This window comes from Fusarium solani, assembly GCF_023522795.1.
Source record: "Fusarium solani strain SB1 chromosome Unknown bctg00000009, whole genome shotgun sequence".
Lineage (NCBI taxonomy): Eukaryota > Fungi > Ascomycota > Sordariomycetes > Hypocreales > Nectriaceae > Fusarium > Fusarium solani.
In genome coordinates this window covers 187340-200380 of record NW_027072144.1, presented here as the reverse complement: position 1 = coordinate 200380, position 13041 = coordinate 187340, and the positions used below count along the sequence as shown (strand labels likewise).

At 52.1% G+C, this 13041-nt stretch overlaps 5 protein-coding genes across 5 annotated transcripts; 4 read left to right on the top strand and 1 right to left on the bottom strand.

The window, feature by feature from the left end:
* Positions 1 to 57: 57 nt before the first annotated feature.
* MRS44_013128 (uncharacterized protein) lies at positions 58 to 3960 on the top strand (the record flags this gene model as incomplete). Its single annotated transcript, XM_065616616.1, has 4 exons — positions 58 to 368; positions 526 to 1111; positions 1349 to 2687; positions 2864 to 3960. The coding sequence occupies 4 exons, from the start codon at positions 58 to 60 to the stop codon at positions 3958 to 3960; spliced, it is 3333 nt and encodes a 1110-aa protein (XP_065472688.1).
* Positions 3961 to 4601: 641 nt separating this feature from the next.
* MRS44_013127 (uncharacterized protein) lies at positions 4602 to 6254 on the top strand (the record flags this gene model as incomplete). Its single annotated transcript, XM_065616615.1, has 1 exon — positions 4602 to 6254. The coding sequence occupies one exon, from the start codon at positions 4602 to 4604 to the stop codon at positions 6252 to 6254; it is 1653 nt and encodes a 550-aa protein (XP_065472687.1).
* Positions 6255 to 6515: 261 nt separating this feature from the next.
* On the top strand, positions 6516 to 7049 carry MRS44_013126 (uncharacterized protein; the record flags this gene model as incomplete). The annotated part of the gene is made up of 1 exon (XM_065616614.1): positions 6516 to 7049. The coding sequence occupies one exon, from the start codon at positions 6516 to 6518 to the stop codon at positions 7047 to 7049; it is 534 nt and encodes a 177-aa protein (XP_065472686.1).
* Positions 7050 to 7652: 603 nt separating this feature from the next.
* Positions 7653 to 10173, top strand: MRS44_013125 (uncharacterized protein; the record flags this gene model as incomplete). The annotated part of the gene is made up of 3 exons (XM_065616613.1): positions 7653 to 8255; positions 8403 to 8687; positions 8857 to 10173. 3 exons carry the CDS (start codon positions 7653 to 7655, stop codon positions 10171 to 10173), a joined length of 2205 nt encoding a protein of 734 aa, XP_065472685.1.
* Positions 10174 to 10427: 254 nt separating this feature from the next.
* On the bottom strand, positions 10428 to 12458 carry MRS44_013124 (uncharacterized protein; the record flags this gene model as incomplete). The annotated part of the gene is made up of 2 exons (XM_065616612.1): positions 10428 to 11951; positions 12213 to 12458. The coding sequence occupies 2 exons, from the start codon at positions 12456 to 12458 to the stop codon at positions 10428 to 10430; spliced, it is 1770 nt and encodes a 589-aa protein (XP_065472684.1).
* Positions 12459 to 13041: the final 583 nt, after the last annotated feature.

The following is a 13041-nucleotide window of genomic DNA, read 5'->3' as shown; positions in this document are numbered from 1 at the left end:
ACCGTCGCGCCCGCCCCACAGGACTCCGCATGGCCTCCACCCCACATCTGGGAGACCATGAGCGCCGCAGACCGCGCCAGCTGGCTAGGTCAAATACAGCGGGACAGGGCCAGGCGTCTGGAATTAGATATAGCCGAGACCGACCTCCGCCGAAGGAGGCCTCAGGGGGACCTGCAAATCGACGAGGATAACCAAGAGGAAAACCGTGAGCCACCCCCTGAAGTGAAACCACTCATCGACATGTTCCCGGGTGTCTCCGCCGCCCTCCTTACTCGTGTCAAGCTCCGGAGACCTTCGCTTACTGTTGGAGGCAAGGATCACGATCATCGTGAACAAGTTCACGATGAGAGTGAACGACCACAACTAGCGTCAGGCAACAGCCTGCTGTCTATGAATCGGCAGACTAAACACGGGTATAAGAGACCGACTCTCGTCGCTCCTTTAGATAAGAAAACACACGCTCCTTTTGATCCTCAATCTACACTGATCTTTTGTTCGATGTCTGCATTCATGTATCGGTGCTAGGTTGACAACTCGCATCTTCGAGGGGAAGCTGAAGGCAACCGAACTCATACGCCTTAAAGAAAAATCGGTCACCAATCTAGATCAGGAAGACAGGGTCTTCAAGATGACCGAGTCAGGAGGTACAGTAGGCTTCAAGAAGACAGCGTCATCGCTCAAGGACTGGGGCCCCAACCCCCAAATATGGACCGGCTGCTTCCTCACCTACCTGGCAGCCATAGGATACCTCTTCGGCGATAAGCACCCTAGGGCGGTCCCCAATATGCTCATGTTCATGAGGCAGATCCTGGACTTTGCTCAGACCTATCACTGGTCGGAAGCGGTACTCCCGCTTGCTCTTAACTTTCATCAATATATACTGGATAAGGGAGAGCTGTCGACGGATAGCTACCTGGTCACGGCCCAATTCCGCGAGAAATACCTCCGCCACAACCTCACCCTGCCAGCCAAGTCACCACCGCATTCCCCAGCAGCCCGGCCCCGACAGGCGAGACGGGCCAGATCTTCAAACAATGAGACAGAGGTTTGTGACAAGTTCAACACGACAGGGTGCCTCTGGGAAGGCTGCAAGAGACGTCACGAGTGCACGGTATGCGGTTTAGGCGACCACGGTGCCTCGTCCTGCCGCAAGAAGAAATAGCAAGCCAGCCGAGCGGTGAGGAGAGGCCCTAGCGAAAACAACGAGGTAGCCTCCTACCTACCAGCGACAGGCGCGATACCGTGTGGTCAACCGGCGAGGCCTAACACAGCCACCCAGTACCCCGTCTTCAACCTAGAACTCCCGAAACTAGAGTTCTCTCCTTCACCACTACACACGCAAAGCTAGAGCAACTTCCTCCGCTACTATCCCGGAAACCTCGGGCCCACCCTCGTGGGCATCCTAACGCACGGTGTCCAGATAGGCTACAGAGGCAAGAGGCAGTCTTACCATTCCACCAACCACCACATACACGAACCCAACATTATCACGGAAAAATTAGCAGAGGATCTTAGGCTCTGTCGGGTTAGATTGACCTCTGAACCTTCCTTCATCTCGCCGCTTGGGTTAGTTCCTAAACAGGATGGGGGATGGCGCCGCATCCACGACCTATCATGGCCCCCTGACCGAGGCGTCAACCAGGGTATACCAGACAGCTGGTCAACCATCGAGTATATGAATATCGACGATATATACGACCAGGTTGTGCAGGCCGGCCCAGGCTGCACAATCATCAAAAGGGACATCAAGGACGCTTTCCGAATAGTCCCCGTTGCTGAGGATAACCAGCACCTCCTAGCCTTTCGGTGGAACGACTCCACCTACGTCGAGTGCTGCCTCCCATTTGGCCTGGCAACAGCCCCATTTCTATTCAACCTCTTTGCGGAGGCTCTCCACTGGATACTCCAGTGCCTCCTCCCTGCATTCTACATGAGCCATTACCTAGACGACTTCATCGCCATCACAAGATCGCCCTCAGTGTCCGACCCTGCGGGTGCCTTCGACGAGGTCTACAACATGGTAACCGACCGCCTAGGCATCCCTCGCAACACCAAAAAGGACGAGCAAGGGACATGCGTCGCGGTCCTAGGTATCCAAATCGACTCCATTGCGATGGAAGCTCGCCTGCCACCAGAGAAGTTGTGCCGCGCCACATTGGACGCCGCAGCTGCCCTGAACGCAGCGAGTCTCAGCCTCAAGCAAACCGAGAGTCTTACAGGCTTACTAGCCTTCTGCTCAAGAGTCGTCCGGCTAGGAAGAACAAGGCTGCAGTCTCTATACACCTTCCAAGCCGCCTTCCCACGTGGGAAGAGCGCGCGCCGCCGTATCCCCTACGAGGTACGTGACGATTTGGAATGGTGGAGGGACTCCTTGTCTCTCTTCAACGGCGTACTCCTAATCGACCCCTGCCGCCGCCACATCACGCATCTATACACAGATGCCTCCACCACAGGCCAGGGGCTCTTCTTCTTTTCTTCCAAGTCCACATCGGACTGCTGGCTGGCCCATTGCCACCAGCTTCATGCAAGCAATGCTGCCACATTGGCCCTTGCTCAAGACGCACATGCGCACATCAACACCAACGAAGTAGACGCCATCCTACAAGGCTTCCTACTCTTCAGCCAACATTGGCTTCATCACACCCTCGTGGTCCACACGGACAGCTCTACAGCGTACACAGGACTAAGTAAAGGCTTCCTTCATGGTCCGCCCAATGCACCTCTGAAGAGCCTGCTTATCCTAGCCGCGGCGAGGGACATCCAAATCGTGCCACATTGGCTACCCTCCGGGGAAAACACATTAGCAGACGCGCTCTCGCGTAATAACCTTCAACAGATTGCTAACATTTGCCCTCACTGGCAGGATCTCTCGGTATTGAACCGCCCGCGTGGTTCTCCTCACGAGCTCATCAGCTCAACGCAGGCCACCTGAAGCTGCTCTGGAACGGGCTCGGCGCCAACACGCGCTCCGTGTACCTCTCTGCCCAGCGCAACTACGAGAGGCACTGCGCGCTGCAAAACTTGCCAGCGTGGCCAGCTTCGAGGCACTCACTGATCTCGTGGCTAACCTCACGACTCCTTGGCAATTCCGGCCAGAAATCAGTCAAGCCAGACACGGCCCTGGCAGACTTAGCCGCCCTCCGGGCCTACCACATTGATAACTTTCTTGATGATAAACTCTTTGATAACAAGCACTTCCGCCGTCTCATCGATGGCGCGAGAAGACTCAGCACAACGGCCAAAGTACGAGTCAGAAAGCCGATTTCGCGTGAGGCCATCACAGCGCTATCCGCGGGCTTAGACACACTTCCGCTACAGCCCTCGCAGATGACCGTTGACCTCAGGGATGATCTGAACTTCGCAGCCGCCTGCCGGGTGGCATTTGCTGGATTCCTCCGCGTCGGAGAATTCACATACAAGAGAGAAGACCTTGGCACACCTTCCATCTTCTTAGCAACGAAACTGACGCGCTCAGACATCAGACTCTCGTCTTCGTCCGACCATGCTCAACTCACACTCAAGAGGAGTAAGACGGACCGCCGCCACGAAGGAGTGCAGATCATCCTCGCGAGAACAGGAGACGGAGCATGCCCAGTCGACGCGCTTCAAAAGCTGCTGCTCCTCGACCCCAAGGAGCACGACGCCCCGTTATTCTCCTTCCACAGAAGACCATTCAGTCGCAGCAACTTCCTATCTACCCTCTCTACCAAACTGAGAACTCTTGGGTTACAAACAGACGGGTACTCAGGCCACAGCTTTCGGAAAGGTGCAGCGCAACATGCGCACGATAGTGGGATTCTCAACGACCAGATTCGGATGCTCGGGAGATGGACCTCGGAGGCATTCAGAGTTTATTTCACGACGAACGCGTCAGTCTTGTATCAGCTCAACCACCAGTTCCAGACGGGCTCGCCGGCGCCGCTGTCTCTGGTTCAACCACCGTCCCCTCCACCATCCTAGTTTGGCCCGGGTCATTTGGGCCCTCTCTGACGCTGCGGTCTAACACGCTTACGCATAAGACCGCAGTGACAGGTGACCCGTTGCGGCCAAACTACACACACTCTGTCCCTCTTGACTGCGTGAGGTCACCAATAAAGGGTACTATTATTCCACACTAAGTGTGGGCCTACACTTTTGCTAGTGGCGTAACAGTTATCTAACATGGGCGCCTGGGCGGGCAGCCAATACAGACACCGCCGGCGCTGCAAATAATATCACGTGACTCATGCACCGCCGGCGGTGCAAATAAGTGTTGAATATGTGGGGTGTCACGTGTGGGTCAAGGATCTTAAGATGAAAAGCAGGTCCTTCAGGGGCAGATACTGAACCACAACACGAACACAACACGAATACACTGATTCAACCAATGGACCGAATACACGTACTGTCTGACAATAAGATCTGTTATGTAAGAGGCACAGGAGACCGGGCGCCGTCTAGGCGCACAGGTCCTGTGTGCTCGGGGCACAGTCCCCCCTGTCGGCAGGCTAGGGGCACAGTCCCCTGACTAAGCATCCATCTTGACGCAATTCCAAGGGAGCAATTTTCAGGGGTTAAGCATCTTTATCCTGACCTCTGCATCATGTCATCAATCAACCTCAATGGATCAATTTCTGGAAGACTGCTTACCTCCTGAGCATACATATGCATCCAGAGATGATCTATTCCAAGCGATCAATGACTGGGCATCGCCACGAGGCTATGCTTTTGTTACTGGAAGGTCCAACAAAAGCAAGTCTGGGAGGCTTACAGTATACTTCACTTGCGATCGTGCCCGTCGGCCTCCAAGCGCCTCAAGAAGCCGTGTTCGGGCAACCTGCACTCGAAGTACTCTCTGCCCATTCTCTGTCATCGCAAAGGAACTACCGGACGCATCTGGCTGGGTTGTACGACATCGATCGGATAGTCAATATGCTGTACATAACCATACGCCAAGCACCCACCCGACTGCCCATCCTGTTCTACGAAGGCTCTCAAAAGACGACAAATCAACAATTAGCAATCTTACAAAGGCTGGAATCAGCTCAAAGGAGATCAGGACCTATATGCGGCAACATTCAAATTCCATTGCAACCCAGAAGGATATCTCGAACAGTATCGCAGAAGCTCGACGATCATCTCGCTTTGGCGAAAATACAATGCATGCTCTTATTAACCAACTAGACCAAGAGGGTTTTTGGAATCGTATGCAGGTGGATAGTGAAGGCAGGGTTACGGCGGTTTTATTTGCTCATCCTGACTCACTTGCGTATCTGCAAGCGTACTCCGACCTTCTTCTTTTAGACTGCACATATAAGACGAACCGATATGGCATGCCGCTTCTGGACATCATCGGCGTTGATGCCTGTCAACGATCATTCTGCGTTGCCTTTGCATTCCTCAGCGGCGAAGAGGAACAAGACTACCTATGGGCTCTCGAACGACTGAAGTCGTTATATGAGATCTGCAATACAAGCTTTCCATCTGTCATTATTACAGACTGCGCTTTAGCTTGTATAAATGCAGTTGCTATCTGCTTTCCTTCTGCAGTCCTTCTGCTGTGCCTTTGGCATGCCAATAAGGCAGTCCTTGCTTATTGTCGACCAGCCTTTATTCAATACCGGACGGACCCAAAGATAATGGAGGCAGGGCTTCTTAGGTGGCAGGAGTTCTATAACCAGTGGCATTCGATCATTCAATCAGCTGATCAGATAACCTTCGATCAGCGGGTTCAGCAGCTTGAGCAGCGGTATCTACCCGCCTACACCAATGAGATTGCATATTTGCATGCAACGTGGCTAAACCCTCACAAGGAGAAGCTTGTAAAAGCTTGGGTTGATCAACATCTCCACTTTGGTACTGTTGTTACCTCCCGTGTGGAAGGTATTCATAGCCTGCTTAAAAGCTATTTGAATACGTCTACACTAGATTTATTTGAGGCTTGGGGTGCCATTACACGAGCTGTTACCAACCAAGTCCATCAGCTACAGTCAAACCAAGCCCAGCAGCAACTTCGACAACCAATTGAGCTTCGTATAGCTCTATATAGCGCTGTTCAAGGCTGGGTATCTTTTGAGGCGTTGAGGAAGGTTGAAGAGCAACGAAAGCGGCTTTTGGATAAAAACTTCCCCCTGCCCCGCTGCACTGGCGTTTTTATGCGAACACTGGGATTGCCTTGCGCTCACTTACTTCAGACTCTGCAAGAACAAGGCAAAGTTCTTCTTCTTGAGCACTTCCACAAGCATTGGCACCTCAAGCGCTCAGGGCAGCAATAATTGCTTCTTGAGCCTCGCGCTCGAATAGATGCAAGGCCCACCGTATCGAACTTGCCAAAATCAAGCACAAGAAGACTACCGAGCTCCTTTGAGGCCGCTGAGGCTATAGGAAAGGCAAGAGCGAAGGCCCCGTCAAAATGTAGTAGATGCCATGAAGTTGGTCACCAAATGAATTCGAAGGCATGTCCCTTGCGGCATCAAGAGCTTTTGGAAAGGGTAGCAGCAGAGGCAAAGGCACTGGCAGTAACAGAAGCATCGGCAATGACAACGGCACCGACAGCCCTCGCTGATCAGCCAGAGACTATGACCGGGATCCTGCAAGACTCGACCGGCGGCGCCTCTCGGCGGCCAGGATCCCCTGTTCATGAACCATCTCCTTTGCCTGGCCCGCCATCGCCATCGCCACCGAGGTACGATTCGCCACAGGCCATATATGGACGATATGTCGCCGCAAGGAGCGCGTGGTACGCAGCGCAGCCGGCTGGCAGCATCAAGACGAACCAACAATATCGCAGGGCAATGGGACTCCCACTAAGGTATGACAAGCCGAGCTACGAGTGGTGCTTGGACTACAAGCAGATGTCCAAGCGCTGTGTCACGTCAACAGGATCAAGAGATTGGACGAAAGAAGAGATGATGGCGTATTTGGACTGGAGTAAAGCGGAGGATGAGCGAGTTGAAGCACAGGTTGCCGAGGAGATGGGAGACGATCCTTTAGCGAATAGAAGAAGGGGAGTCAAAGATATTTGGGGAGAATCGAAGCGGACAGTAGGGAACAAGATGCTTTGCACTTAGCTCGTGGGCGCACAGAAGACTGTATCATTGTTGGAAGTAATGGGTATTAGACGATCACTTGGTACAAAAGCTGTCGAGTATCCTCTAGTTGCCGTAGCTGTGTAAGTTTGGATTGGATAACTCTCCCCACCTCCATTTCAGCAATCATATTTGAAAGGTAGTAATCGACTCTGTTAAATGCGTTGGTGTATTCAGTCAGTTCCTGATTCAACGGAAGGAAATGCTTAGTCAGGGGACTGTGCCCCTAGCCTGCCGACAGGGGGGGCTGTGCCCCGAGCACACAGGACCTGTGCGCCTAGACGGCGCCTATTTGTACGACCGGCCGTATGATATATCACGTGATCTTATTTGTACGGCCGGTCGTTACCTCAGCAGGCTCAGACCCACTCACTAAGCGCACAGACGTACCGATCACGTGCTTCTGTGAGAGGGCCTGAGTGGTTTCCGACGCGTTTTGGTGCGAGTGCGACTGAATTCATTCCATCGACGCGTCCCCGCCACCCCGCACCATCGCTAGCTTGTCCAGGCGAATGCCACAGGCATTTCCATCAGACCGTGGGCAAAAATACGACACAGGACGATTCTTCAACATCGAAGCGCACGATGCATGAACCCGCCACATCATTGTCATCCCTCAGCTCGATAGGCAGCCCGCAATCTATGAGCAGTCCGTCATCTCCTCCGCCATCTCCATCGCAGCGCAATACGGATGCACGAAAACAGAAGCGAGATAGCACCGAGAAGCTTGATCTGATATGGAAATACATACGTGACGACTTGAACTGGTCGATTGGCGACTTTGTTCGAGCTCTGGCAACCTCTGAGGGCCAGCGGAATACTCAGAGGAGGACTGCATTTGCCAAAGCAACGTTCCAAGATGCTACAGTCCTGGATGCATACGTGGGCCGGTCTGAGAATAGGGTTGTAGCATCCTCTCGAGGTTACTTGATCCAGTACCTAAACATCGGTGCTATGGAGCTGCGGCAGGAGATTGAGCAACTTGGCAAGATAACGCCATTTCTCTATGCTCAGGGTCAAGAGGTGGTTGATTTTGAGCGACTGGACAGCAATCAGATCATCGAGGCCGCTCAGCAGAAGTGCCCACTGCTTATGCAGACTCTGCGGAGTGTTTTGAGGCCACATAACCACCTCAGGAGAGGCTATGAGGGCCATGAAGATAACGGATATCTCATTAACGTCCTGGCAGTAATATGTAGATCGCACCAGCGGAATCGATCGTCGGGTTTCCAGATACAACTGAGCGTATATCTCCACTCCAAAGGCGTTAAAAGACGGCAGTTAGAAGCCCTACAACGACTCGGGCTTTGCTGCTCTTATCACAAGACATTGCAGGTGATCAAGAGGCAGTCAGAGCACGCTGCGAAAGCAGTAGCTGCAAAAGGGCAACAACCAACTGTCGTTACTGCATACGATAATTTCGAGCAGATGGAGCACGTCAAAGAACAACGTGTTGATAATCAGGGCTCGTTCCATTCAGTCACGACTGGACTGCTTATCCAAGGCATTGAGATGCCGGAAGGAGGCCTGATGCAAAGCATGCTGAATCCAGCAGCAAGGCTGCAACTGGAGGATATATTCTTATCCCCAGGGAATCAAAGAGATACCATTGAAGTAGAGGTGAGATTCATTTCCATATCACCCATCCACCTTACGGTTAGCTGATCTTGTAAAGAGGTAGATATCCCGTCATTTCGTGTACGAGTCAATCAGGGCTGCTTTTTCGGACTGCATGTCAATGCCACCGCAACATCCTATGCCGGTGATAGATATCCTACCACGACGGAAGACGGCTCACCTATCGCTTGGTCCTATCCCATACGACGAGAGCACGAATGCAGGCAATCTGGATGTATTATCCAATATCTTCCGGGAGCAATACCAGTTGCCGGATGAGGCATTCAAGGAGCGGTTACTTCTCGTATACGGTGACCAGAAGACAACCCAGCGCATCCGCATGATCAAGAGTCGCCGATCTAGGGCCGCCCAAGCAGTTGATAGCTTAAGATGGGTATTGCCTGTGCCAGCTCTCTTTCACGTGAGAATGAACTACCTGTATATGCTAAGCCGGACGCATTTCGGCGCAGCAGGTGATGGCAGCAAGGCCACACTCTATGACGCTATGAACTTCTGGGTTCGCAAAGGAATCCAGTCGAAGAAGGCCGACTTCTACGCTCTTGAACAGCTCGTTATCCACAGCTTTCAGGCCAGGATCTGTGCTCTTATGTGGTCTAGACTCGGTATTCTGGGTCTAGGTGATACAGAGTTGGATATCGCCCGCATTTTGCAGTCATACGGCCCGAACGAACTCAGCCAACTCATTGAGAGCATCGTACAGTCTTACGACGTCGACTGTCGATACACGAAGAATCCCGAGCTTAGAAACCACATCTTGTTCTTACAACATACCCAAAATTACCTGGTTATGAAGCATGCCATCAAGCACGCCGATCTTGGTCTCCTCCATCGAGGTATTGCCCGCAGCTGTGTTTATTTCCATGCATCGGGACAGCACAAATACGCGTTTGAGATGCTCTATCTTAAGCGTCTTATTTCAACCACGGCCGCAGCGCCTGAACTACAGAGAGCCATCTTGGCAAACGGTCTAGTGAATACCACTGGCGTTGACGACGGTTGGTTTGAGACCGATAGATTGGTTGAGTTCCATAATGGCAAGCTGAAGACTATATTGAGGAACCGCCGCGGCTCAGCCATTACCGTCAAATATCTCATGGAGAACTGTGCTCTAAACACAGACTTCTTCAAGTCAGTGGAAGAGAATACGGAGTCGCTCCTTGGCATGAGTCATAACGGGAACCATCCCGAGAAGAAGGCAACCAAAGATCTCAGAATGATGGCAGAAGTACTCGTTGGGAGTGGATCTATCACTGGCACTCAGCGCCGCCCAGTCACACATGAAGCGATCGATCTCTTTGATGCTGCGATCTCGAAACTAGCCGGAGGAGGTCTATGCAAATTCAATAGGAAGGAGTGCTTAGATCGACTGGATCTCACCGCAGATGACCTCAACGCAGAAGAAGAGGATGCTGGAGACGAGATAGGTGAGTTCTTCACCGTCGATGCGGAAGACGAGGTAACGGGCTAAGCCCTGCGGGACAAGGCACTGCCTTGTCCTCTTGCTAGTCTGAGCACTGTTGCTCCGGTGAGTGGTGACGACTTCGTCTATCTTGTCGAAGGATTTTCTGTCATCTTCTCTTTCTTTCTTTCTTTCTTTCTTTCTTTCTTTCTTTCTTCTTTCTTCTTTCCTCAGCTCGGATGTAAAAATGCATGAGGACTATATAGCTGTAATTTACACTATTAGAATCCATCACAGACGCGCTGTGATGCTCATTGCTCGGCTTATACTTTATATGGCTTTGTGGCCCTCTGTGCCTTCTTACTCGTCCCTTGACTGTTGCTCTCAATCTCTTGCAAAGCACGACGCTTCCTTGGTCTAAATTCGGTGGCCTTTGCCACCTTGGCTTCCGAACATGCAGCTCGTAGGAGGTCTACTACTTCAGTTGCATAAGTCTCCCGAGCGGCCCAAATAGTACCAACTAGCAGCCCTAGCGTGTCAACAGTATCGATGGAAGACGCTGCTTGTGATAGCTTGCGTAATACAGTATCGGGGAGCACTAAATCCTCTCCGCCCCGAGACAATACAGAGGACCACCGTTGGGCAGCCTCTTTCCTCCACTTCAACAGAGCGGCTCTTGCAGCAGCAACGATATGCTTCTGTGATACCATCGTATTCGGTAGGCCTCGTGCAACTCTGACTTGTAAGGACGGTGGATCTCCTCGACAAAGAGCGCAGCAAGACTGTGGGCCGGAAGGGTGCAAGTATGAAGCAGTATCTTCGAAGAACTGGAGGATACTCTTTCTGGTGCAGTGCTTGCTGTTGATCACGTCACTCAGTTCCTGAGATAGAGATCGATTGCGCGCCATGCTTGACTGTAAAGCTCCTTGAGATCCCTTCTCGGGCATCGCCACTTCGAAGCACCAAGGTTCCACGAGCCAGATGAACTCTCCTGTGATACCAGCACCTCTGGCTGCCCGACCTGCCCGCTGCCACAGAGAGCATAGTGTGGCCGGTTGTCTCCACTGTACCACGAGTTGGATATCTGGATTGTTGATGCCCATTCCCATGGCATCAGTAGCCATGATAATGCGATGCCTGGAGCTCTCCCGGGCAGTTTCTCTGTCAGGCTTCGCAAATTCCCTCGAGATGCTCTCTTTATCGAAGGTTGCGAGCTCGGCGTGATACGGCTGGATCGCGTTCGATGCAGCCGTCTTTGAGCAACCAGTGTTGATTAGTGCTACAGTTAATAACGCTGCGGCAGCCTCAAGAGTCGCAATGGAGTCGAAATACACCACTGTCTTGCGGATTTTCATGCACCATGTCCGGCTGTCCACTCCCTGAAGGACCTGGCTGCTCCGTGGCTCTCGTGCGGCGAGGGATATAAGCTGCGTTGCACTGTGCATGTCGCCAACTGCTATTGCTGCTCGCGCTTGGTTTTCGCAGTCCTGGGCAACTGCATCCTTTATGGCCTTCCTCACTGGCTGAATGAGGAACTCAAGGTCTCGGAACGTGGTAAGCGGATGTGCCATCCGCTTCACATCAATGAAGATGTCCGGGCGATCAACAGAGTTGCGCTGGATGAAGACCTTCGAATCAAAACCACACAACTCCTTCACTTTGGCTAGTGTTTGAGGATCAAGTGTTGCAGAACATGCTAGCCATGGCACCGTTCCGCGAATGAAGCTTCTCAGTACAACTAGTTGACTGTAGTGCATTCGGAATGACGCTCCCCACTCCCAAACTACGTGAGCTTCATCTATAGCAACAAGAGCCAGCTTTTGTTGGAACGACGGGTCTCTAAGCACCTTTGTTTTAAAGGTTTCAGACAATGCAAGCTCCGGACCGAGAAGAACTACAGAATCAGAACGTAGTTCGTAGATATCTAAGGCTCTCACTAACCATGGGTGTACACACCTTTCCTGATGCTTTCAAGCAATGCCAGTGAGTTCGTCCCTGCATTGAGTACACATGGACTGCAGCCTGGGACCCTAGATATTGATCTTGCCTAGTTAAGGCGACTCAGATAAGCCGTACTCGTAGTCATGTATCAAGAGCGGATGACTAACCTGATCTTCCTCTAGAAGCGTCAGCGGCATGATCATGAGGCAAATTCCACCAGCCAGGGCTGGAACTGTTTGAAAGACGAGGCTTTTCCCCCAACCCGTCGGTGCAATCAATATCATATCTTTCTGATCAACCACGAGTTTGCGTATCGCCTCTACCTGCCCAACTCGCGGCCGGAAACCCACCAAACCCTCAATCTTAGAAGTCAATTGCGCGTCATCCATATTAGTGGCGGCAATCTCAGCCATGCTCGACGATCCGTCAAATCGGCAGCCTCTCCTGAATATCCGTTTCAATTCGGTTGAGTGAGGAAAGGCGGATGCCTTGAGTCTGGGACTATCCGACTATCGCTATTGCATGAAATCTGGGAGCCGTTGATGTTCGTGTCGGTTTCACAACAGAGGACTGTAGAGTACCAAGTCCAAGGCTGCCCGAAGGTCGTACTAGCTTGGGAGAGCCTCTCTTAATAATGGAGTCTTTGTTGCACAGGAGATGGTGGAGTTGCCGGTCGTTGTCGAGTGAATTAGCTGGCGGATTTTCCGACGCGAAGGCCGTTCGTAGTGATATTGCACAAGAACCGGATCCAATTGAACAAAAACAAGATGAGCAGGTACCTGGTGTTTGTAGGATTTTCGGAAATACTAATTATAATGAAAAGTGTCGAATTGAAGGCGCTATGCCGCGTGGGAGTTGATGGCGTTCACGTCGCGTTTGCAAAGCGGCACTCACTGTACCCATTTTGTATGGTAGATAGTCGCACTCACACCAAAACGCGTCGGAAACCACTCAGGCCCTCTCACAGAAGCACGTGATCGGTACGTCTGTGCGCTT